A 26,611-nucleotide genomic window follows, 5' to 3' on the forward strand; every position below is an offset into this window, starting at 1 on the left:
AATAGTTACCAGGTCCGAAGTTGCTTTGAGAATTGAAATGAGCTTGAGGACATGCTGTGAGGTTTTCAATCTTTTTCACCAGTACTAAACACTGTAATCTGACATTAAGATCCCAAATATTTCCCAAATCAGCCTCCCTCACACACAGAAACAGCCTAAGAGTCCTTACCTGAACAGCAATGAGAATTCTGAACTTACTTTCCTTCTTGTGGTGTCTACTGAGAGAGCTTGAAAAGAGGGAGGGTTAAGAAAAAGTAAACAGCTTTCATTTGCCTTATGTAAAAGTGCTCTTGCTCCTTTGTGAACAGAAATATGTTGCAGTTAATGTTAAGCAGAGGGTTGTTTTTAAAGATATGTGAATATTAGCTAACTTATCCCTTACATGAGAATACTTAATGTGTTTACGAGACAAAATTCCAAATCGAGATATTCACTTTTACATACTTCTCAGTTTTAAGGCTTCACTCTACTTTATAGAAAAATTTCCCTAACCCTTTGTACTTATTTCAATTAGGTGTTCTTAAAATACTGGGTTAAAAAATCAAAATATCATTCATTTCTTCCAGCAGGCTAGAATTTCAGCAGTAATAAATATAATAATAATAAGCAACAGAAATTTAACAGGCTAGATTATCTCTTCCTTCTCAGAGGCTTACGCAGAAACTTCCTACTTGTACCACAGGAGAAAAAGCTGCACAAGCCCTAAGAAGCTATCAAAGCAAACATACATATCTGTTAGGGTGGCTGCTTCTGCACTAATACTTACAGATATATACACACAGGTAAATAAATATTTATATACATATATATTTAAATCTGTGACAGTTCTCTAATAGACCTACTAAAAACAAATGAAAAAACAATTTTGTTAGGGGTTCTGCAGGGCTTGTAAGGAGAACATAAATAAGGAAGAACGTAAGAACAGGGCACATATACATACGTGCATTTTTATCACCTGCATACAAATTTGAGAAAGGAAGAACTTATAAAGAAACACATAAGAAGGATACCACAACTGAAGCGCAATGATGTACTGAAAACAAGAAAGCACCTGACAACCAGGAGATAATCTGCATTCGGGAGAAGCATCCGCACCCTGTATGAAATAAATGACAAACAGTAAGTGCTGTGCCCAAACTTAAGAGATTCAATAAACACGTAAAAAAGTAAAGCAGAGTTTTGAAAATAAAAACACAAAAAGGCAGCCCACTTCCAGAATGCTTATCCTGGAACATTAAATGCATCATTATTTCATATCAAGTCAACATTCTACCAGAGCCTTGACTGTATACTACTCCCTCGCCACAACTACCCAAGAGCTGCAGCATCAGCTCCTTTTGCTTCTAAGACAACAGAATTACAGGAAATTGATTAAAACTGATTCCCAGAAAAGATACTCGAAGTAAGACATTTGGTTTTGCAGAAAAGTAGACATCCTAGGCTTGATTTTTCTAAGGTCTTGAGAGTAATTTCAGTTCTAGACCTTAACAGTGAAGCTTAACTTTGGCTGCTCAAAGATGCATATCTAATCCTTACACAGCATTACTTTTTACATATTGAGGCTGACATCATGGGTAGTCAAAGAATATGTTTAATAAAAAATAATTAAACTTCCATTTGCTCTATAGAACATCATAGAAAGTAATTCAATAAATTACAAATGACTTTTTAAGACGCTTGTTCAACTACAGAAAGCAAATTCAGACTACACAGAACACAACTGGCAAATATTGCAAATGTCCAAAAGAAAAACTGGACTAAGACTTGGATCATGAAGCTTGAAACAAGGGATAGAAATACAAGGCAATAACAGCTAAGGTTCTTTTAGTAACTACCAACACACACTTTATCATCACCTTGGATATCCTTTTAATCTTAACTTCAGTATTAGTGTAATTCTACTGAGGTTTCCTTATAACCCTTAACTTTATACAACCGCTTTTGCATATAGTCTAGCTGACAGTGGGACATTTTTCCCCTTCTGGTTCAAACTGATGAAAAATAAACCCAATATATTATGTTCAAGTCTACACCAGCCTTCATTACTTGGAACTATAATTGCCTTATTACATAGAAAGAATCACTAGAATGGTAACCAAACTCACTTGAGCATAATTAGGAAAATACTTTATTTCATAAATCTGATATAAATTAGGTTTTAGCCACAAGATTTAAGATTTCTTTTGTGGGGTAAGGGTGGGAAGTGATGGTATTGTTGATGTGCTCCATCAGCAAACTAAGTTAACAACTGTAAAACTTTGGCTATTTCATAGATCATCCTAGTTAAATAAAAGTGCTATATTACAAAGGGCAAAGTATTAAATATGCAATACTTTTTTTTTTTTTTTTCCCACAATGAAGAATTGCTACCCCCTTCTTTTGGCAGTTTTGAATTTTCACTATTGCTAAGACACTGCATGAAGGGCCAAAAATCAGAATACTATTTGGGAAAATACGTAACCAGCACAATCCAAATGGTACTTGTAAAATTGTGTATTACATGTAACACTGCTTCTAATCATGGGGTTATTTCGCACGTACAAACTTATATTTCATTGGTAAACTTCTTGGTAAAAAAAAAAACAAAAACAACACAGTTGTTTTACTGTACAAGCAAGCAACAGAACTATATCAAAATATACAGTTTTGCCTTTATTTTTAAATTTATCCCTTTGTAAAGCTTTTTCAATGACTCCTACTAGTACCTGTATCTGTTTTCTCTTAACACTTGCCTTTTCTTGGATCGCAAATGCTGTAACAAGGGTCAATTGAAATCTCAGTCAGTTCAGAACTTCTGTAAATGTGAATCTGGGCCTCTACTGTGTCACAGTAATAGCAGCTTAAAAAGAAGGAGGAATCAGATCACACATCAAATATTAGACAGATTTTATATAGTAAAGGGTTCTAAGGTTTTGGACTTAAACAGATGCCTTATGCCCTGTTACTGTGGTTTCTAGGAATAATTTGTCTTCCTTACTATTCAAAGTGCTTTTTTTTTAGTGGGTAACTCAGCATAACATATGAAGTGATATCCCAATAATGATTTGGGGTAATATTTAATATTTAGTCAGATTTAAATCTGCAGAGAAGTTTAAACTCAAAAGGAGTTCAAAACTATCTATACTTAATTTACCATTATTAACTGGTAACTCCAGGAGGTTTTATGACATAAAACACAAATAGAAATCTACACAAACAAAGCAAACAAACAATTTTTACATGAAGTATGCAGTGTTGAAAGGTCTTTTCAGTGGCACTTATGACAGTTTGTCTCTTCTGAGTCTTGGGGCAACTACTCCTCATTTTGGGACTTCTAATTCTGCAGAGGGAGCCCAAAACTTTGCAAGGTGTAAACTAAATAGATCTACATGGTGCCAAGTAGCATGAGATAAGACCATTTTTGGTTTGATTTTCCCTTACTGCTGTCAAAGAGAACAGGTCACAGTGAGAGGAAAAAAAACCCACTACCAGTCCTATCTCAACTCAGATTTTAACATGATATACAAGATGTCTTTAGAAAACAAAACAAAACCTGAAAACAAGTAATAGAAACCAATGTAAACTTCCTAAACTAACTCAGCTGAGGTAACAGGTAGCCAGTTTAATTGGCTGATTGGGAAAAATTTATCTTCTTTTAAACACACTTGTACCTGAATTGGAAACAGCAGTGCATCACAACACTAGAGCATTTTCATGTAATTAAAGCAATGGATGGTGATGTAGATTCTACAGCTTTCATGACATTCATTAGCTGCCCAAATTATTGCTGAGTTTTGATCTGTAAATTATAAGTGTCAAGGAGGCTGTAAAACTATATTCAAATTAAATCAATAATATGCATAAAGTATTCTGTGTTCACTGCAAATATATTAAATATACAGCTCTTTCTTGAGCATTATTTTCATAAAATTAACCCCCCAACAAAATTATAATGCCTTTTGTTGTAATTTTACACCATTGTGTATTTGATAGTACATACAAGTTCAGAAACTTATGAACTTCAGGAAATATTACATGCAAAACGTCTCTGAAAGCAGTTTGCACTTCTAAACAAATACTGAAATGTTCGGTCAGTAAATCATCGATGCACTCAACACTGGGTTATTTACAATGAAATAATTAAAGAATAAATTCAAAATCAGTTCATAATTTAAGTGCAGAGTCTGGGGTCAGTCTTCATCACTAGAATCTGAATCCTCAGATGAAGACGATGTACTATCAGATCCAGATGAAGCATCTGCTTTCTCTGAACCTTCATCTGTGCTGTTTTCATTGTGAGAGCTTGGCTCTGTTCCCCCTTTGTCTTCCTGATCTCTAACCCGAGAATTTTCCTCCTTTTCTTCCGTAGGCTTGGCTGAGCCTGTGTCATTACTTTCACTGTTCTGTACATCAAAAATATTAGACTGAGACAAAGCTGGGATATGAAGATTAAGGCCTGGAGTGAGAAGCATCCCTGGATAAAGTATGTTGGACAAAAGTAATGGGTTAAGAGAGAGAGGATTGGCAGCTGCAGCAGCAGAGGATGTTGAAGGAGAGCTTGAAACAGAGTTTTCACCACCAGTATCTGCATTTTGGTCTTCTGTCCTTTCTTTCTTTATATCCGCCTCTTTCAAATCACTTCCCTTTTTATCCTCTGAAATAGATTCTGTAGACTTTGTCAGAAGTCCTCCCATGCCCAGCAAGTTTGGTAATCCAGCCATCCCTGACAGCAGCATGGGGAACATGGCAGCCATGTTCTTAGCTTCTCCTCCAGTAGTTAAGCCAGCTGGCATTCCCATCAATCCTGCCGTTACTTGCAGTGACTGCAGGTTTTGCAGGTTTTGTTGTAAGGCCTGAAGACTAGACAGATCCACTCCCGGAAGCAATCCGTTGGTGAGCAGAGGGTTAACTGATACACTTGCAGCAGTGGCAGCAGCTGCAGCTGCTGTTGCCTTAGCAATCTCACTTTTGGGGCGCCTTCCCCTCCGGCTTACTTCTTCCCGCACAACAGGCCCGGTGAGAATACGGTCAAACATACCTTCTGGAAGAAATCCCTGCAAGAGATGCAGTGTGAATTTGTAATTTGAAAGTGTAAGGTCGTAGAAGTTAAAGAAAAACAGCCAACAGAAACAAACACAAAAGCCAAGCATACGCTAACAGTGTCAGAACACTAACATTTCACAAGAATTTTCTTGTGCGTTAGCAAAGCAGCTTCATCTCTAGACTGGGATTGGAGGTGGCTCTGTGCTGTCACCAACATTTAAAGTCCCAGTTCAACAGTGAGGAGTAAGAAGGTACCTTTTCAGACACACTGCTTACTCATCACCTGAGGATTATGTCCAGATCAAATCACAAATAGCTAATCAGAGGAGCAATCTTAGGTTAAGATCTAAAGCGTGGCATTGCTTTGCAGTACGATCACGTTCCAATCATCTCTTTTGGCACTGTTTCGTTAAAAAAGTGCTTGTTTCTGCTTAATGTCTTCATACTTCACCTTATCCATTAACTTAAGAACGAACAATAGAGACTCAAGTGCAATTCTATTAAAATGAAATTCAGACAGCTTCTTTTTAGGATTGCATAGTATTTACCTCACCTCTGTATGCCCCCCTTATGTAAGCACTGCATAAACATGTATTATTTCCTCTGTAGCAGTTTTCCATATTTGTCCCTAACAATTGATTGAAAATGAAAAATGAATACAGTAACAGATTTGTTTATATGTCTATGGGTGCATGGCTTAAGACTTAACATTCAGGTGCACGGATATTTGATCTAGCCAAACATGCAGAAATTCTGTCCGTAAATGCACACATTTCTGTAAGCTCTATGTTAACCATGGTCTGAATGTAACACTGTGCATGTACAAATATGCGTAGGAGCTCACATCTGCCTACGAACGTGAGACACTTAGATGCACTTTTTTCAAGCATCCGGGAAAAAGCCATTCACTGAATACATCTTGATTCTAGCAAGAAACTTAGGTAGAACAACCAAGCAGTGTGCTGCTCTTACCACTAACCATTGATAATCCATACAGAAGGAATGCATGGGCAAAACTGAAGTTGTTGTACAGACCTACTCCTAACAACATATTCACATATTAATCTTGGTCCCTCCCACTGGAATCCCAGCATTAGTTTCTAGCTAGTAATACAATCTCTAGGAAGAGTGAAATGCTAAGAAGGAAATAGCTGTATGGCGATATTAATTTCTTAATAGTAAATCAGCTAAAAAGTGAAAGTACGTATTTAAAATCATATTTATCTTCTTGTCTCTAAGAATAAGAAACTATTCTGCGAGCCAAATACCTTTCTCAAAACTTTCAAAGTAACCTTTAAGAGATTAAAATGTCACAGCATTATAGCACCTTCAACTAAACCTCTGATCTCTAATTTAGGGTTAACAGTTACTGTCCCTTCTCTTCCTCCTACTCACAGCTGTGCAAGCACACTATTTTCGGGAGCCAAGGTGGCTGAAAAAATCTAACACTGACTCATACTCCACATTTAACAGAATTTAATATCAGAAGTGAAAGCCTTGCCTTCCCCCACCATGTCACAGATATCTCGTTCTGCAAATACTCACAGACTGTTTTACAATTTCTCCCCATTCAGGAGCCACTCCATACTCCGGATTTTCTTTCAAGAACCTGCACAAATCCTTCAGAGGAGGAGCAAATGCACCCCCCACCTGAGAAACAGAAGACAGAAGTCAATAAATACTTCTCTTTTGAAAAGGAAGAAAGGCAAGAATCCTAACTGACACTGTTTCGTTTTTTTTCTTTTTACATAAAATAGAATACACAGTCTTAATTAAAATTATCAATGTAGCATTTAATTGATTTCTGTTGGTTTATGCAAAGTAGAGTATTGAAGATTTTGGTGATGCAGACAAGTTGGAGGCAGCTTATAACTGAGGAAACTGAGAATAAAAACGTAACAGAGAGGAAGTGTTTCGCCTAAGGTGTGGAAATCTATTAGAACAAAAAGCCAGCATGAAAACAGACTCTTACAGCAAGCTAAGATCAAATCCTTCATTTATTCACCATCAACTCTGAAGATTCCTCAGGGCACAGCTTACTATAGAAAAGTCAAGTGTCTATTTTTCAAGAGACTAGCTCCTGTACAGGTTCCTTTTCAGAGCAACTATCTCAATGCACTGAAGAGATTAAAGACTCAAATTCTGCCTCGCTTTCCTCTACAGGTGCCAAAGCTTCTGACCTTAACAGCAGCATAAAAAACAATCTGCTTTTCTTGCAACTACTCTCTGAGAGAAAAACAAGCTAGCTGCATAACAGGAGAAAATGCTCCAGATGTCAATGCAACACCTCAGACTCTCACTGGACTGCTCCTCTAGGATTACCATTGACATTCAAAGATACCATCCCACATGTTTCTCTACATTTCTTCCATAAACAGCAATGTTCTATATGCTTTTCTTGAATATGGCCTTTCAGCCTCTCTGAAATCCTATTTTCAAATGAATTATGCCATTCCCAAACTTTAATCACCTATTTGAAAACTTGTATTAAGCACCTGACTTTCTATTTTCCACTGTTAAGATTTTAGACAAAAATCCTCATCCTGCTTTTGTTCCCTGTTAAGCTACTATTTAGCCTGGCAGTCTGATTTACAGGGAATATATATATACTGGTCACCCATAAAGGCTGAATGGCAGAGAGAACTAAAAAAGAAAAATACAAAATAATCCAATGCACAGGATTTAGGTAATTTGAAGGGACAGGTTTCTATGAAGGATGGACTACTAATATATTAATCATATCAAGTAGTAGTAATGTCAAAATAAGATAATGTGCCCAAAATTAAGAATGTGTGAAACTCCTTATTAGAACATACACAAACTATAATAATTTCTTTCAAATTTAAAATAGGGTCCTTTTTAAAAGCATGCTAATTTCTGCTCATCTTGAAGCAAATTAAGATTATGCAGAAAATAAGAATTCTCTCTGAAAAAGTTGCTGTAACAAGTCCAATAGTTAAATTGGATCAGTAAAGTACAGAAGAGTCATTTTTAACACTGAAGAATGAATTTCAGGGCCATATCAATAAGTGGGCATGCCTCTGTATTAATCAATGGCACAAACACTGCAATGTATGATGTGCTCAACTTGTGCTGAATGTAAATCACAAAGTAAGTCCCTAACAGTATCACATATGTTTTGAGTTATAAAATGCTTGCTAGAAGATTGTAATTGACTTCCTTGTTTCGCAAGAAAGCCGTACCCAAAACCTTGCAGTCGTACGCATTATTACACTTGCTAAAATATTAAGAGTTTGTCATTTCAGGTAACTTTTCATTTGGAAAACATATGACTGGGAACAGTTAATATGAATACCTTTCTTGCATTTCTTCTATTTATGAGCTGGACACGTTCTTCACCAGTCAAACTATTAACATCTAGTTTATTAGGGTTTCGACAACGGTGTCGTTTTTGTTTGGGCCTCCCTTCATGCAGCTGCATCCTCTGTTATAAAGGAATAAAAAAGGCAATTATTTTTCTGATATAGTTGCTTTTAAAACAGTAAAGTGGCTTTCAGAAATATTTTTGTTTCAGAGCTTTGTCCAACAGAGAATGTAATAAATAATACTTCCTTGTGTTCTGTGCCACATTAACCAAGTTTTAATTAAGAAATAACATGGGAAAGTCATACTCACGACACCACTATTGTACCACTGTAATGTAGGTAATGAGATTCTTCAAACAAATTCTCTTTTGTATCACTATGTTGTAATGTTATTTTCAGCTCCTATATTTTCTAATTAATTAATCATTTTCACTATAACAGGAGACTTTTTAGATATTTTTGAAATCCTATGTAAAACTAGACAAGGATCAAATGTTTTTGCTTAGTATTACTTTTCTTAGCAATTATATTTGTTATGTATTTGGCAAAAATCAAATTGTTCAAGAAAAAAAAAAACCCTTCTCCTTCCTAATCAATAAAGAAGAGCAAAGAAATAAAGAATAATTCCATGCAAAATGCATTATCAACTTAAAGACATTTTATGAGATACATTTTGCTATTAGTTGAAGTTGATCTGAAAGTATACTCACAGGAATACAAGCTCCTAAATCTTCAACATAGCCAGGATGTTCCTTCAGCCACCTTTCTAAATCTTTCTTTTTGGGAGCATCATCACCTGCCAGCCTCGTTCCGTCTTTTAGGTTAATAACAGGAACTGGACTCTCTGCATCAAGCATGCCTTGAGACTGCGTGTAATTGAGTGCTGGGTTTATCCCAGCAGCAACTTGACACGAGTTAATACCTGGATTTACCTGGGGAAATTCAAAACAAGGCTCTAAACGTTCCATAGAAAACAATCACAATTACTTCATGTATGATACAATGAAGGCCAGAGTCCTGCAGATCATTAAACAACCTGAAGGACTCAAAGACTAATCATGTGCATGAAGATAGCTCCCTTTAAGTCCCTCTAAGACCAGATCCTGCCACAGGAAAGGATATAGAAAGTGTTGCTATGCCATACACTGAGTTTCTAATAATATGCTGCTAATTACAGCTTAACAATACTATTTTTAAAAAGATTCTCATTATGTGCTATTTCTTTTACATTTATTACATTTAGCAAAACTCTACCAATTCTTACTTGTGTAGCAATAGACAAAATTCACAACTATTTCAGAAAAAAACAGCTGAGTAATGACCTCTTTGTTGAATGTTGACAGTTACGTGCAGTTAAGGAATTAACAGTTATCTGGATCTTGTTTTTGGATAAAGATTTAACTTTACTTACATGATTGGGCTGCTTATTTCTGTTTACAAAGAGGACATCAACTCCTTCCACGTTCTTCCTTCTCCCTCTTCTCTTTTTGAGTACAGGTTGACTATCAACTATCACTCCATTGGCGCTGGCGGTTAAGTGACTGGAAGTACCTAACCAAATTACACAGCAAAATTTATGTCAGATGCTTAAGTTATTTCTAATGATAAGCATATTAGAATAATAAAAGAAAATGAAATTGATACAGTACTGGGGCAGATAATTTCTGCATGTAATATATAAAAAACTGCAAATAGCAGGATGATATTTTTAGAGACGTTTTCATATGCATATGTATGCTAACTCAATGAATTACAGCCATTTGATCAGAATCTGACCTAGAGGAAAAAACCAGCACAAATGCTACAGATATTTTAATCCAAATTTTAACTGCTCGATTCAAGCTCATTTTATACTGATAATGTAAATTTACTGTTGCTTATTACGAAAATAACTTCTGTAAGCCAAATAATTTGTTCCAGACTACTGCCTTCAACTTTTTCATTACATGAGACACAAGAAACCATATGAAGAGTGCAAAACAAATAACAGAGGCATAAGCCTGGAACTTTACAGCTTCACTTCCAAACTAGACACAGTATGTTCTGACTGTAACTGATTACTTACAGCATACAGTGATGTGCTTTGCAATAATTAAGGTCTTCTTACAGGAGGACTTATACATAATGGCATCTTTCAAATAAATGAATGTCACAAAAACTGACTGTGAAAGTACTCATGGTCCAATTCCAAGCTCCAACTTAGGTGCCTAGACTCCTTAACATATTGCACAGAATTGCTCTAAACTGTAGTTTAAATACATTTCACAGCCAGCATCTCTCTCCACTGCCTATACATGCAGATCAACAGAAGAGCAGAGAACTGAAGATTTACTACTGATCCTTATACCCTTCTGACATTCTGGGAATTCACAGTACATACCTGATTCAGGAAGCGATTTTGGGAAGTTGACAAGGCTGATTTCTGAAGCATTCTGGAGATCACGTAGCCGAGCCAGGTATTGCTGCTGTCCCAGTGCACCCTCCTCGCTTTCAAATGGCCTTTTCTGAGACAGTCCCTGCTTCTGAAAAGTCAATTTCAAACCACCTTCCTGTTAAATAAATCCCAGGGTTAGAAGTGTCTCTTCTGAAGCAGAAATGACTACTTCATAATCAGGATTCTCACAAACAAATGGTTACTCCAGAGGAGTTGAGGAAGAAGAAAAGCCATATACCAGGCCTTAAAACTAGTCCTACTTCTCCTCCACACGATGGAAGCTGACCAGAAACTTCATGGAATTGTCTATAAACTTTAGATTACCTGCCCACTTAACTGAAAAAAATACAGACGCTGAACTCTCTAAATAAGCATCAAATTCAATTACAAGGGGAAGTTTCTTGTATTATGTGCTATCAACAGGTCACAAAATATAGGTTTAAAAAAAAAAAAAATGTTTGAAGCATCTAGCCTGCATTTTAAAGTGCAAAATCTACTTGTAAACTTCCATGAAAAAGAGAAAGTGCTTGCTGAATAGGATATTCATGTTAAAATGAAATGTTAAAAAAAAAAAAAAAGCCAAAAAGCAGAAATACTGTTCATATGTTTTTTTTTTTTTTTTTTTTTTTTTTTTTAAAAGGCATAAAACAGGCTGGCCAAGGAAGCAGAATTTCAATTCAGAGAGGAGAATAATGAAAATTTCCCTCCAGAGGTTTATGAAAACTGAAAAAAAAAAAAAAAAAAAACAACCGAAAAAACCCCAAATACTCAATGCCCAGAAAAAGCAGACCCAAATACCCACAAACAAGTGTGTGAAGGAAGTGAGAATAAGAGCAGGCAGCCACTTGCAGGTAAAGCATGCCGCACACCGCAATCGCAATCAGGTCCTAGGGCAATAAAAATAAACATACGTCATTGATTTTCACTGTAAACTCCTTTTCTCGTACATGCTTCTTCACCTTTGACATCTGTGGTGACTGATCATATTCTTCTTTAACACCTGCAAGAGGGGGTGTTGGTGCACCGGGCTCACTGTAATCTGTAGCTGCGCCTGGGCTATCCAGAAGTTTGGTTGTGTAGAAAGATGCCACTGTATTGCTGTCATAGTTCCTTCTTGCTGAAGGCCATTTACCCTTCAACACTGTTTGACAAATACTATCAAGCCGGTTAATCATAACCCGATCCTAAAAAACAGAGAAAGCATTTTTACAAGAGTAATGCAAGCTAGAGATCACAGATTTTGACTATTCAAAAACAGCTCGAAAGGCATAATGCTCAAATGCAAAAGATTACTATGAAAGAATGAAAAGCCAACAATTAACAATAGAAGCGAATTTGGCTACTCAGCCACAGTAATTCAGAATGACTATAAAGCTTAGAAATATTCAGTATTCAGTTCTTATTTCAAAGATGAGTTTACAGTCAATTAATACAATTACCTTTCCATGTACATTGTAATATTTCAACATAAGGAATCACGTAATACAAATTCTAACATTGAAGTTGTTACATCAGTGCTTCACTCAGCCTATACCAAGCATGACTTGAGAATTTCACAATGTAACTGAAAGCATCTAATTATCTCAAAGCAAGTTGTTTTTTATATGTTGCGTAAGTGAATACTCACTCTACTTAGCTTCCTACTTTGAGACTGCTCTAAAGAATACCCTTTATGACTTAAGATGATACAAATATGCTTCCTTTAAAGCTTTGCTTCCTATATGAACATTCTCTCATATATGGATAGTTTCACTATAAATTGAACTTGAATAAATTCGCCCCCCACCCAATTATCTTCCCACAGCTTCTGTGATATGGTTTTATCATATTTAACTGAATACTGGTGTGACAGCCCATCTTCCCCTATATGCCTCATTTTCAAATATGATAAACTTGCCTTTGGCCAGTAAGATGCAGCCAACATGTATCCACCTTGTAGGAGATAAGTGGAATTTGGTGTCCCGTTATTCATCTGGAAACTGTCTTGCGTCTCGTCGTGTGTTGTACTCAGAGAAGCTACACTCTCTTCATCATATGCTTTTATATGAGGGGCTCCTTCTGCTAAATAAAACCACCAGTATAACTTCATGTTGGAAGTTAAAAAAAACATTCATAGTAAGAAGCTCAGGTGAACAACATGTGAAACAATGTTCAGAGAAAGACCGAACAAAAATATACCCAGCAATTGGTGATTTGAGTAGGACTGCTGATACTTTTCCAAGTATATGCATTTCCTACATATTTCTGTTAACTTTTTGAGAACATAAAAATGAAAATGGGCACACTACAGAATAAGCTGAAAGGCAGTCATTACTTACTTTAACATATTTCAATTGCAAGCAAGAATCAGATTAACAGAAAGATGTCTACTACAAGAATGTGGCAAATCTGTTGGGATACTAGTTATAAAAGTGCCCTCATTTTTGTTATAGGATGTAACACTGGATGCTCTATTTTACACATCCTGAAAACGTGCCTCTGCAGAATTGAGTCACTTTAATCACAGAGATTTTTTTCCCTTAGTAATTCTGCAGTATGCCCACAGACTTCATTTAAATTCTCATCATTATTTTTCTTTTTCCTCCATCCAGACAATACAAGCTTCACTTGACATGGGAAAACAGTTGAGCTGAATGAGGGTGTTTCCAGAAAAGGTAAATACCAAGTCAGCAAAAAGAGCAGGACTGCTGAGGGACAATTCTACAGAACTCAAATTTGTCCTTTGGAATGGCTACGTATCAAATTATCTGTTTTTGTTTTTAAACCCCCTCTTAAAGTATGTTTCCAATATAGAAAATAAGCCAAAGGTTCCATGACCATCACAGAATATTATGCCACAAAACCTGGCTTAAAACAAGTTCAGATGAAACTGAGAAAAGTTTTCCCACATTTTCCATCTCTTCAATTCCAATTTACAATAAAATAACCAAAATAAAAGGAAAGCTGATTTACAAGATTTTGCAATCTGAAGATTGCATGATTACTTGCATAAACAGACTGAGTTGGCAGAAAGTGAGACTAATATTTTGACTTGCAGCACATGTTTTAGCATTCACCATTTAGAAATAGCTATGTCATTTACTCCTTCCTTTTCTCTCACTGTTTTTAAATTTCATACAACTGTTTCCTCTGAATACAGCCTTCCACTGCTACAGGCAGCAGCTTCATCATTTTGTCTAAATGTCACTTGCCTAAGAATCATTTTCCCAATAAGTTAACTCTAAGGTTTCCATCTGTGATTTCTTCAAACACAAGGATCCATCTAACCATAAAATACCACTTTGCCTGAGCTATCAGGAAAAAATCAGCTTATTTTCTCATACTGTAATGCCACTGCCTAATTTTGTTCTCTTCATTTTTCTATTACCATTTGTTATCACAGGGTAGAGAAACCTTTTCACATTCTAATTTTGAACATGGCAAGAGTACAGCTTATAGCATCTCTAAAAGTAATGTGCTAAATTGTAAATTTTAAGCATAAGTACATTGCTTTGCCACATCCAACTTACAAAAAACATAGCTTATATCACTCTAACTTGTACAGAATTATTGCACATTTCCTAGAAATACAATAGGGGAGTTACACAGACGAGTAAGCAAGAGTGAAAAAACAACAACAGGGAAACCAAAAGAATCTCCGCATTAAGAAAGAGAAATAGTAGTAGGGAACATGCACAAATTACACTTCCAGAGAACACTGGCCATTCAACTCTCCTCCCATACGTGAGCCACATGCACTATATGCTGGCTTAGTTAACTGGTCAACAAAGCCAAACTACCTCAATACAAGGCACTGAATAAGAAATAAAATACTGCATCTGAAATTCTTCAGCTCACTTGAATAATCAAGTGTTTACATTTACTTCCTCGGGATTTAATGTCCTTTTTTTGGACATTGTTTTCCATAACAAGTCAACCTGTTCAGTTTGAAAATTGTACTTCAGAAATAAGACTACACATACCACGTTTTTGTGCCTCCTCTTCATCACTATCACTCTCTTCAGACGATGATGATGATGATGACGACGATGATGAGGATGAAGATGATGAAGATGAAGATGCTGAAGAACAAGATGAAGATGATGAAGAACTAGAGCCTGATTGAGAGTGTGAACAAGATGAGGAAGATGAAGAGGATGAAGAAGATGACCTGGAAGAACAGGATGATCTATCTGAGTCAGAGTCTGAGTCAGAGCTAGAGTCTGATCCTCTTTTGCTGACTCTCTGTTTTTTGGAAGCTGGGTTTGGAGTTAGAGGCTCTGTCCTTGCTGCAACCATGCGCCTGTCTGTTTCAATCTTCACGCTAGGTTTGTGTTCTGTATTTTGTACTGGTGGACCATTTTTTGGACTCAGAGGCTCAGATTTCATTACTGTCTGCGTCTCCTCTGTAGACATAGATTCCTCTTCAGATGACTGAGCATCCTCTTTCAGATTTTCATTTTTAACTTTCATGTCCTCAAGAGTATTCATTTTAGCATCCGGCAATCTTGACTGAGGTGTAAGAGGAGAAGCAGATAATGCCATCTGATACTGATGTAAGAGTGGAGTAGAAGTCCTTGAGAGAGCCACTTTGTTCTGACTATAGTTCCTCTGCGCAGACATAAATGAGAGTTCAGGATCACGAAGAATATGATAATCTGTCCTGCTAACCCCATGTTTAGCAGCTCCAATAAGTAAATCCCTGTCATGAGTCCCACATTCCCACCAGACAGGTAAGTCTGGGTTTGGCTGACATAGCTTTAGTCGTTCAAACAACTGTGGATGTCTAAGAGCCTGTTCTCGCACCTTCCTTAGAAGCTCAATGCGATACAAAGTCCGAGAGGCACGCTCCTCTGTAATTGGCTGGATAAAAATGTTTGGGTCTACCAGTTCTGTAATAAAGCAAAACAAAGATGAGAATCTGGCAAAAAAAAAAAAAAAAACAAAACAAATATAACCACCACAAATCAACACCAGAAGTACATGGCTTAAGTAATTTGGTATGTTGCCCTTGATACAAAGCCCTAAGCTTCCAATTTTACAGTTTACTTAAGATCTTTCCTTATTTTCTTTTCCTCCATTTTTATTCTGGAACATGTGATTTCAAGATAAACACTAACAACAGAAATTGAAGAGAAAACTAAAGACACACACCCACCTTCTTTTGAGGGAAGACGACAGACTCTCCTGCACATTGACATAAATGCATACAGGTATTTCTCTAAGCTCTCATCAGTTTTCTTATGCAGCCTAGCCATAGCTCTGAATTTGGTCCAATCAAATCGTCCCCGTTCAGGATCGAATACCACTCCAAATGTGGACACAACTCTGTAGAAGTCAGCTTCTTCCCTTCTTGTCCACCTTTACCAGCAAGGAAAAAAAGTAAATACTGTAATTTTCTTCACCGTATCATTCAGCTAGCAGCTATTATTTCTTCTAATTGTATAACACATATACCTTTGCTGTCTTTCTATTTTAGCAGCCATCTTTGGATTTAGAGTAACTTCTTCATATGGAGGCTGCATCATACTAGTTTGTACTGGGAATGCTGGCTGGATCTGCTGGGCCTGCCTATTTTTACTTGTTCTTTGATAAGCTGTTATCAGGCGGCGAAGACGCGTTGTTAAGGCAGACTGAGTTGGCCAATAGATTTTGTCACCTTCCATCATTTGCCCATCTATATTATAACAGAGTGACAGGAAAAAGAAAAAAATTAATTGTTGCTGTTGCCTATGGTTTTACAGTAGGCAATCTAAATACATTTCAGCTAAAAGCCAAGGGAATTAAGCAATTGAAAATTAAGTGCAGATTTCAAGTTGTGTCTATTTACCTCCATCTGCTATTACTAGATCACCTGGGGATGAAACATCATCCTGTAGAAAAACAAAAGCAAAATAAAAGTAAAAAACATACCCATCCCCGAGGATTTAGATAATTGTCTACAAAAGGTTCATTCTAACAAATATGATAAAGAACAACAGTAACGTGCATTATGGATAAATGGCTAACAAGGCACACAACACGATTCTACAATCATTTTCTCCTGTTCTCCATGCCCAAATATAGAGAAACAGGAAGTAAGGCTTGTGAATTCAGACAAATAAAGAAAAATGTACTGATTTGCTCAAAAAAAGGTGGAAATGTTGCATTCTAAGTGAGTTAAAAGGAGCTACTAATAGATGCCTACTATACCTCTATGTCATCTTTAAACATTGCTGGTGCTGGTTTATACTCTGGATCTTCGACGTCCCTGTTATAATTTCAAGAGAAAAGAAACTATTTTAATATTTTGAAAAGCTTACACTCTTTCAGTCACAAACAAAATTCATTTAAATTTAGCTACATACACTGCGTTAAATCTTATATTTGAAGCAAGGAAAACATTCCACATTTGACTTGAAACCTGACTGCTCTCTCAAAGTTATTCCTTATGAGTACAGTTGCTAGTATCACTGATTAAGCAAGGAATAAAGGAAGTTCTCCCTTTCTGCACTTATCAGTAGTACTCAAATTGATCTACTGGGGTCACTGGTTAACAGCACAAAGCTGATCAACCTGAAATAGATCTGTAATACTCTGAAAGCTTTCGAACTTCACAACCTAATGAATATTTCTCTTTCAGCAGCACAAAGCACAGTCTTTTTAACACCAGGTTGCTATATTTTTCCTTAACTGTGAAATTCCGGATTTAAATACTTCTGTTACACTTTTCTTAAGTCTGCTTAACGTAGTATTCTTCAGAACAATGACACCAAAGTAACATAAAGCCAGTTAAGAAGAGAATGACGACACACACAAATTCAGACTCTTTTACATTATGGACTCAAAGCATTCATGCCCAGTTTGAAGTACCCCTACCCATCAATATAATCATTTGCTCTCTGCTCAGCAGCAACTGCTTTATCATCTGGCTTGCCAACCCTTTCCAAGAAGCACAGTGCGGGGTCTGCTCTGATCGTGTTGTATTTTTCATAACCTACAAATGAAAAAAAGGCAAAAATTCAACTTCTAAAGTGAACTATAAAAAAAAGTAATAGCCATTTGTATTGGGGAGAGGGGGAAGTACACATGCAGTCATTCGTGTTACTGACCATGTTTAAAAACTCCAATTAGAAGGGATTTGTCTGCCTCTGCATCCCACCACTCAGCAGGAACTTCAGAGTGATCTGGCTCAGGGACCCAAACATCAATTTCACTATGGAGATTCACCAACAGCACCAACATCAGTAATATTCAGAGGGAGCAACACATTTCTTTCTTTTTCTTCTTTGGAATTTGTATGCTAAATAGGGTTTTCAAACTACTTTCTTGAAATACAGATAACACACTCCATGTCCAAACTAATTCAAAGGTTTTGAAGACTGTAAAGATTCTCAGGATTGAAAAATTAAATTTTTAATTTCACTTTGGTATTTAAAAGCAACTAACAGTTAACAAATGTAAGGCCATGCTACTACGAGGTACATATATTACCGCTATACTGTGTAGCTCATCTTTAAAAATCGTTTTGGTAACCTAAAGAAACTGAGGAATGCATTTCTTCACTTCTATAATCAATAAAAACAGTAACACAAGACACACAGCTTGGTACTTTATATTTGACGGAGACCAGTAAGAGAGAAAGAGTATGGAAACAGAAACAGCATATCATAATCTCTCTCTGAATATTCTGCCAACTTTGGGTTGGCAATTTAAGTTTACAAAACTTAAAAAGCCAAAAATTATCTGCTTCTGTGTTTAATGGGATGGGATGGACTTCTTTGTGAATATTTGTAACAGCTTTCTGAATCAAATTAAAACTTTATATCCACCACAAATTCTTGAAGTTATGAGTGCAAGAATTCCCAGGCAGAAGTACTTCCACAGATGAGTAAAAAATAATAATGGAATACGCAGCACTTAACCAGAAGTGCGCAGAAAGATGCAAAGAAAAACCTACCAGTTAGCATGTAAGGTATATAATTTCATCTTTCACTTACTTTTTCAGTCTATTTCATTTTAATAGTACTATATATTGATAGGTTTCCTATTCCATAGTAGTCAAGACTTCTTCACATTGAGTAGATACAAAGTGTTTTGTGGACAGAGCAAATGAAAACACTTCTCTCACAGCCTAAATACACAAATATTTCCTCGCAACTGCTCTTATTTAGATCTGGGAAGACTTCATTTTCATTTGATAAGTTTACATTTAGAATGAACAAGCAAGAAAAGCCTCCATATAGCTCACCTGGCATCAGTTCCATCAAACACTTTTTGAAATTCATTACCAATAACTTCTTGTTTTAAGTAATACAGCATTCTTACTCGAAGCAAGACCCTAAAGGGAAAAAAAGAAACATGTATTTGTACTCTAAAAGATTTTTTTTTTTGTGGTTGTTTTTTGTCTTTTTTTTAACACCACAAAACTTTCAAATATACTTCCTTCAGTTAGGAGAGGAGACAAGCTCCAGTTCCTCCACCTTGCACTTCTTCATTGCTAGTGTTTCATCACAAAAAAAAAAAAAAAAAAAAAAAAAAAACTTTCATCCAGAGCCTGCAGAACACCCCTCACCTGCTTCATAAAATACTGTTAAGAACAACCAAATATTTCCCTTTTCCTATTCAGAAGATTCCCTTAGAAATATTTCAGTGAGTTGACAATAAACATCTTTTATATTCCTTTTCATTCCTCCTCACTTAGAAATTTAATTAATGTGGCTTCTCCTTGTTTTATCTCAGTTCTTGACTACAGCTGCATGAAGTTTGCAAGTAGAGTATGACAAGTTTTCTTATAGAGTATTCCTTTATCTAAAATAAGCTCATTCATTGTTACTAGTAAAGCAAGCCAGCTCACATTCTCAGCAGCCTAGACCCTCTCCATTTAAATATATATACTTTTTTTGTAAAGGAAAACAAAATTATTTAAGCATGAACACCTAATCTAATAAACACCATAAAAACTTGTTTCTTCATAGCAAAACAAAGAGCATCTTGAAGTTGAAGACAATGACAAACAAGAAAAAAAAATCTGCATATAAAGAACAAAAAAACATTCACACTCCAACTGCTACTTACTTGTTGCAGTGGTGTTTTATGTGCTTTTTGTATCCTTCATCTTGCAACAGATGTTCTGGATTGTACTTTCGAAGCCATTCTGCTTTGTGTATATCAAAAGTGCTGGCCTGGGTCTTCACTTTTTTTCCTTTTCTTCCTCTAGGCACAGGTGCTGACAGGCCTATATAATTTAAAACATGATACAGTAACAGCAACAGGTGGGCACAGATCCCCTGTGACAGTTACTGTTACTAAATCCTACCGCAATACTATGACCTGCAACACAGGAAATACACCATCTACACAGCTTCTCAATAGGAGGCATTTTTTCTTTGTTTTGTCTCTTAGAGCATCTCTCAAATACATTTCACAAACCAAAGACAAAGAAGGAGTGGGGGAAAGAACCTGCTGTCAACTACAGTGACAAAGAGCAGGTTCTTATGAATTGCAATGAAAAGAAAGCTTACACACAATATATCAATCCATTTGGCATTTTGATTTGCCATCAAAACCAAAGCAAAGAAGTGAAACTTCTTTTTCCATCAATTGATGGAAATCTGGACTAAGTTCTGTATATTTCAAGCAGCACACTTTCAGGGAGAATTTTTAGCTTTGATTATAGCAATATTCAGAGGTAAGTGTATGTGAAGCTATTTAACTGCAAAAAATACCTTACCAAGATGATTCTGCAACTCTCGTGTTTGCCCATCTTCTGTTGGAGTAATCAGATCCCATATAAAACTTTTTATTTTCTCATCCCCTCTGTAGTGAACAAGACAATAGGCTAAGAGAGCTCGGCAAATTATCTCCACGTCCTGTTCATTTAGCTGTCTCTTGAAGCGACCATGTGATAAAATCTCTCTCCATCGACCCCATCTAGTCCAAAGAAAAACACACAGCAGCACTTAAAATTCACACACTACAAAAGCCTGCAGGCTTATTTTTTGAAAAGGAAAGCTAAAAATCCTAGAGGAATTCCACTTTTTCCTTCTGTTTAACTTACTGAGTGGAAATATGAAAGTAGTGTCCCCAACAAACTGTTTAAAATTGCTCTAAACAAAATTTGCCTGCTTAGAAGAAAAGACAGAGTTTTAGGCTCCTAAGACACAAAACTCATGAGAACTCATAATGACCAACACAGTCATTTATCTTTCTGGGGGAGTGAGGGGGGGGTGAGAGAAGACCTAAGATTTTATTTACAAAATTAACACATGACTTAAGTATGCTAGAAATGACTGGTTAGATTTTCAGTTCCTATTCAAACTTCATTGAAATACAAGACTTAGAACTTTTGCAAAAAGCCGTAAATCTTAAAATGCTTAGGATCACATCAAACAGCAAGGAGGCTACATATAAAGTGAATAGCACACACACTTATTAACCCGCCAAGATCTACGCTAGCGTAAGTCACTCCATAAATATAAACGCCTTCTAAAATCATTATTGTTTCCTAGAACAAAGAATGCTGTATGCCATACCCATAGACCAGTAAGTTTTTCTCCACCCGAAAGCACTCCGTTCTTCCATATCCATTGGAACGATCACAAGGCCTGCGGAGTTTGGGCTTATCCTCCCCCTCGCTCTCCACTTCAGACAATTCAGCCAGTTCATCTTTTGTAGCACTGAAGGGCCTTGTTTGTTTTCTAATTCGTGGGGTATCAATAACCAGGCTGTTCTGTAAAATTTCAAGCAAACCTCATTAGAGAAACAGTTGGTAAGTTTTGCTTAAGTAGGTGAATTTACTTTAAAAATGACCAGCCTCTAAAGTTACTAATAGGTCTTTTGCAAAGATATCATTGAAGATACCTGTGTATAGCATGTATAATATTTTGTGGTATTTAAGATAACAACAACAAAAAGTTTAGAACCATGATGTAAGCATGCTGCTTACAAACCATACTCAATACCTCCTCTGAGCTGAATACTTACACTACGTTAGCCTCTATCAGTAAAAAAGGTCAATGAAACCTTTATGGAACTGACTGCATGGCAATGTCTTCAAGCATTAGTCACAGCTTCCAGCATCATAAACTGACATGACGCTTTTCATTTAGCTATTTTGCAGATTCCAGCATGGGGTTCACAGTCAGAGAAAGAAAGTAATCAGAATAATTACATGCTTCTAATTGTTTTCAGAACTTAAAAATAAATAAATAAATATATGTATATATGTATATAAAAATATAATAGATCAGAAATGCCCAAACTCTTTTGGGACAACAGGGAGCTAGGAAATTACTCAAGTTATTGGTGGTTGATTTCCTATGCAGAAACTAACCACCACAAAAACTAATTCACATCAAAGTATTAAAAAAAGATGCACACCAAAAATTCTGCATTGCTAACTAAAAATTAAACAGCAAGGATATTCTTGAAAAAAACTGCAATATGACAGTACTTACTCGGCCACTGATAGCATCTATATCTATTTCTGCTTTTTTGGCCCATTTCTGCCAGAAGTTGGGATCATCTAGAGAAATATCAGTCCTGTTTCCAGAAGCAACAAAGCTAGCCTGCAAAACATAAAACAAAATCTTACTAGTAGCATACATGAGCATACATGAGAAGTCTGTAGGGTTTGAATGCCCCAGTGTTGGGAAGACTGCATAACTTTATTCCTACAAAATCTCCTGAGTTGCTGCTAAGCCTTTAGAAGTTACTTAACAGTGCAAAGTAACTCAAAAGTTCTCCTCCCCCTTAATTTTTTCAATTCTGACCTATAATGAATGAGAAAAATCTAATGAACTTTTAGGTACCACCAGGAGAGAAGAACATTAAGCAGCAAGATTATTCTGCTTCTAAGTCTGAATCTAAATTACTCAAATGGAAAAAAGTAGAATCTTTTGAAGAGGCTTATCAGCATTTGGGGATTTAATCTCATGCAAAATTACTCGCTTGAGGGAAATTTCAAATGGTTATTTAAACTACCAACAATCAAAGCTTGAGAGCATGGAATATGTTACGTTTCAGAAGGTCTTTAAAAAACTAACACACTGCTTTTAGGAAAAAAGAGAAGATGTTTCTTTCCAACTCTTGTGATGAAAAGATAGAGATGATCACATTCTCCTAATTGATTCTTTAGATTTTTACTTAATCTATGATTAGCAAGATACAAGAGATCCTAAATATATTTATAAATAACACATTTTTATGTATGAATTACATACATTTTTGAAATTGTTTTCTGTCTGCCCTTTTTTTTTCCTAACACGTACAGAACTACACTGTCAAAGACCAATTTGCTGCTTCCATACCTTGGCAAATGTGGAGCCCCTTCCTTCTGATTCAATTGTGATAGTTTTGGTACGCCGCTGCAAAATTTGGTCGATGTCTTCCTCACAGAATTTGGAGCCCTCATCTTCTTCATCCATAATGGCACCATACGCACCTCTTCGAAGCAAGTCTTCTATTTCTTTTTTAGAGAGTTGTTGGATCTGCATAAATAAAACACGTGTAAAAAAGCCTAGAAAATCCCCTCAAAGTGATATTTATTTCTTCTTCATTTCAATGCTTCTGCAACCTAGCTACAGCTTTTAAATTCTAAGTTAAATATCTAAATTATTACTCATTAAGAGATAAGTCTAGTTAACAGCTGAAATACTTTGCTATGTACTTATTTTTACATGCATCTGTCTCTGGTTGTAGCTATACTCAATACTTTGATGAACAGAAGGGTTCAAACCTATCCTTTAATACTAGATGCAAATTTCATCTTATTGGAGATCCACTATTAATGCAGGAAGACAAAGGGATACAAATGGAAACTTTTGTCATTGTTTTAACTTAGTCATTGTTTACCTCATCTCTTAAGAGGCAAGAAATAGGGGAAGACTTTTCAGAATAACTGCTACTACACTTATAAGTCATATCAACTATTTTTAGTCACATTAAAAAGGATGGCAGAGATGCAAGCAATAGAAAAATGCCTTCTATGATTTACAGTAGGTCCCACATGACTACAAAAATACTTATTTTTTATTTTTAGAAAATAAGTCTACATACACCACCAACACTGTTTTCTCTTCCACTCATACTCTGTAAGACAGCCTTATCCAGTCCCAACTTCAGACTTGCTCTGTCAAACATCTCTCTTTCATATGAGTTACGAGTTATCAATCTGTAGACCTTCACTGCTTTGTTCTGACCAATCCTGTGACAACGGGCTTGAGCCTTATGAAGGAAGGGTAAAGAGCAGTAAGAAATTAGACTCACTTAAGAATAGCATAAGATTCAAGAAGTTTATCCTGTTCAAGCACAATCTTAAAAATAACAGTACAAGCTTAGAAAGAAATCAAGTGACCATTTACTTAAACTCCTAAATTTGATTTGCTGTTTTACTGTACACCATAATTAATTTCTATATACTGCATTACTCAGTATATGCAGAATCCAACTCTAGTGCTATCTTGGTTTTCATGTCAACAAAATCTTTATGAACTCAGACATCGTTGTGCTGTGCATGTAAAAGAGTAATCAGATTAAAAGGGAAAGTTAGGATCAGATGAAGTCATCTGGGTTTCATCTGTGTAGGTAGAAAGCACTCATAGGCAAACATTAAACACATGCCTTAAGAAAACTTCAATGTTTAAAAATGATGCAGGTTCAAAATAAAGACTGAATACCTCAAGTGATCAAATTCGCATCAACCAAGTTTGACTCCTCATTTACCTGCAGATCATTTTGAGGATTCCAATCTGAATCAAAAATTATGCACGTATCTGCTGCAGTCAAATTAATCCCCAAACCACCAGCTCTGGTGCACAGAAGGAACACAAAGCGATCGGAATCTGGTTTGCTGAACCGGTCAATTGCAGCTTGCCTGAGGTTGCCTCGTACTCGTCCATCGATTCGTTCATATAAGTATCTGGAAATTGTCACACAAGTGGAAAATTGCAAAAATTTTTGTAATTTAAAGAGAAAGTAGAACAGATCTCCTGCCTGCATATTTATTTCTACAGTGAATAAAAGTCATGAGCTAACTTTTATTATCAGAAGTCAGAATGGAGCTTACCTATTTGTACTACTAACACACATCAGGAAGCCCTAACATCAAATATTTAAGACAAGTTCTTTGTCCAGCAGAACAGTTATCCGACAATACATATTTAGACACGTATTACCATGGCATTTAGTTTGCAGTACAAACTGGAGGCCAACACGTATATTCAGAAGTTTTTCATGTGCTATTTCTGAATCACTGCCTACAGAAGCAGGCAGTGTACTTCTGTATTATCTACCAAATTGTCTAATCGTGATGGGGTAACCGAGTAACCTTTATAGAGAAGTACTTGGTGAGCTGTCATTCAACAAAACCACACATGGATTTTGTCAAGGGCAGGAGAAATAGAACAAGAAGAACTTCACAGTACCTCTCGCTGCCTTTTATCAAGGCATCAATGAATTTATGACTTCCTCAACTAAAACTGGCAAAATTAGAAGCCCAAGGTAAAAATACCACTTCTCTTATCTTTGATAATTATGAAGACTCCAACAAAACTTCAGATATCAAATAAAACGCCTCTGTCTTGCTTAAAAAACGGAGTAAGTACTTCCACAAATTGTAAAGGGAGGCTGAACGTATATCAACTAGTCAAAAAGCTTCATTCTGCTAATCGGGCATAAAATGGGACAGCAGATAATCTACAGGACCACAGGCCATTTGGCAGGCAGCCATCTCCTACAGTCATTTTATTCTGCTAAATACGAAGCCTTGCCATACGAAGTATGCCCACTAACACTTCTAATCAAATAGTAGCATAAAGCAAGTTTCAGCTTCTGTGGATTTCAGAAGATTGTACTTGTAGATATGATACACTAGTCTAGATCTAGTTATATTAGTAAAGGAAAGGGAATCATTTCACCTGGATTGTTAAATATTACTATTAAAAGTAGTAAATTAAACACAAATATAAAATACAAAATAGCAAATGTTAGCTCAGTTCAAGTAAATAGCTTTATGAAACAAAACCACAGAATCACAGATTACCTACAGTTAACAAAAAAATACTACTTTTGCTATGTTGTTTCCTATAACATCCAAAAATATGCCTACTGAGACCAATAAATTACACAGTATGCACAGTATTACCTTTTATGTATAAGGTAATCCTCCAAAATATCAAGGCAGCGCACCATTTGAGAGAAGATAAGGACCTTGTGGCCTCCTGCTTTCATTTTTGGAAGAAGTTTATCAATAAGAACCAATTTACCAGCAGACTGGATCATTGCTTGTAGATGGAAGTCTGGTGCAGTTGGGCTGTAAGTTTCTTTAAACTCTCCAAGGATTTTCTCTTCAGCACCTATCAAAGAGTCTCTCTTAGTACCTACAGGCATAAGCTACATAAATCTGTTCACATAGGTATAAAGAATAAGCTACTAAAAAACCCACAACAATGCCTCTATACAAGCCTGGTTAGCCACTGCTGGAGACAAAAGAGGTCTGGATGGATCTGATGTCTACTAAGAACATCTATTTCTACGCTTTGTGAAGTCTTACATTACTAAGTAGAACAACACTGGAAAAAAGAACCATCTAAAACTGAGTATCTCTAAATTGCAAAGTGAAAAATCCAACTTGTTCAGTGTTGGGTAAGAAAATCATTTAAAAAGTTCTTTTTACAGCTGAAATATTTGAAATAAGACATGAGTCTTGAGTGGTATTTTGAAGACCTTTTCTGAAGTCCCAGTCTGATTGAAAACACAGTAAAATTTCTAAGAACTTCAGATGCATTTTCTAGCAAGTAGGAAAGTGAGAAAAGCACCAAAAACACAGACAATATAATCTGTAAGAAGAATTTTTTTTACAAGTTCACTC

The 26,611-nt window shown here is 36.1% G+C and overlaps 1 protein-coding gene across 8 annotated transcripts in view; it reads right to left on the reverse strand.

Moving 5' to 3' along the window:
* Positions 1–1,573: 1,573 nt before the first annotated feature.
* The window catches only part of CHD9 (chromodomain helicase DNA binding protein 9), an 81,809-nt gene continuing 56,771 nt past the window's right edge, over positions 1,574–26,611 (reverse strand). For 3 of the 8 annotated variants that reach the window (XM_085235003.1, XM_085235004.1, XM_085235010.1), the window contains 24 exons: positions 25,886–26,096; positions 24,466–24,661; positions 23,800–23,967; positions 23,052–23,231; positions 22,200–22,310; positions 21,276–21,472; positions 20,474–20,673; positions 19,819–19,978; positions 18,992–19,081; positions 17,853–17,956; positions 17,620–17,737; positions 16,954–17,011; positions 16,592–16,634; positions 16,219–16,438; positions 15,920–16,122; positions 14,745–15,653; positions 12,680–12,843; positions 11,694–11,966; positions 10,729–10,897; positions 9,760–9,899; positions 9,059–9,280; positions 8,339–8,467; positions 6,568–6,672; positions 1,574–5,033 (listed from right to left, as the gene is read on the reverse strand). In XM_085235003.1, the coding sequence (XP_085091129.1) occupies positions 4,170–5,033; positions 6,568–6,672; positions 8,339–8,467; positions 9,059–9,280; positions 9,760–9,899; positions 10,729–10,897; positions 11,694–11,966; positions 12,680–12,843; positions 14,745–15,653; positions 15,920–16,122; positions 16,219–16,438; positions 16,592–16,634; positions 16,954–17,011; positions 17,620–17,737; positions 17,853–17,956; positions 18,992–19,081; positions 19,819–19,978; positions 20,474–20,673; positions 21,276–21,472; positions 22,200–22,310; positions 23,052–23,231; positions 23,800–23,967; positions 24,466–24,661; positions 25,886–26,096 (5,234 nt within the window). In that variant the 3' untranslated portion in view covers positions 1,574–4,169. The remainder of the gene's footprint in view (positions 5,034–6,567; positions 6,673–8,338; positions 8,468–9,058; positions 9,281–9,759; positions 9,900–10,728; positions 10,898–11,693; positions 11,967–12,679; positions 12,844–14,744; positions 15,654–15,919; positions 16,123–16,218; positions 16,439–16,591; positions 16,635–16,953; positions 17,012–17,619; positions 17,738–17,852; positions 17,957–18,991; positions 19,082–19,818; positions 19,979–20,473; positions 20,674–21,275; positions 21,473–22,199; positions 22,311–23,051; positions 23,232–23,799; positions 23,968–24,465; positions 24,662–25,885; positions 26,097–26,611) is intronic. The other 5 variants (XM_085235008.1, XM_085235005.1, XM_085235009.1 and 2 more) reach the window with 5 other exon arrangements.

Source organism: Meleagris gallopavo, chromosome 13, assembly GCF_905368555.1.
Source record: "Meleagris gallopavo chromosome 13, MGAL_WU_HG_1.1, whole genome shotgun sequence".
Taxonomy (NCBI): Eukaryota; Metazoa; Chordata; class Aves; order Galliformes; family Phasianidae; genus Meleagris; species Meleagris gallopavo.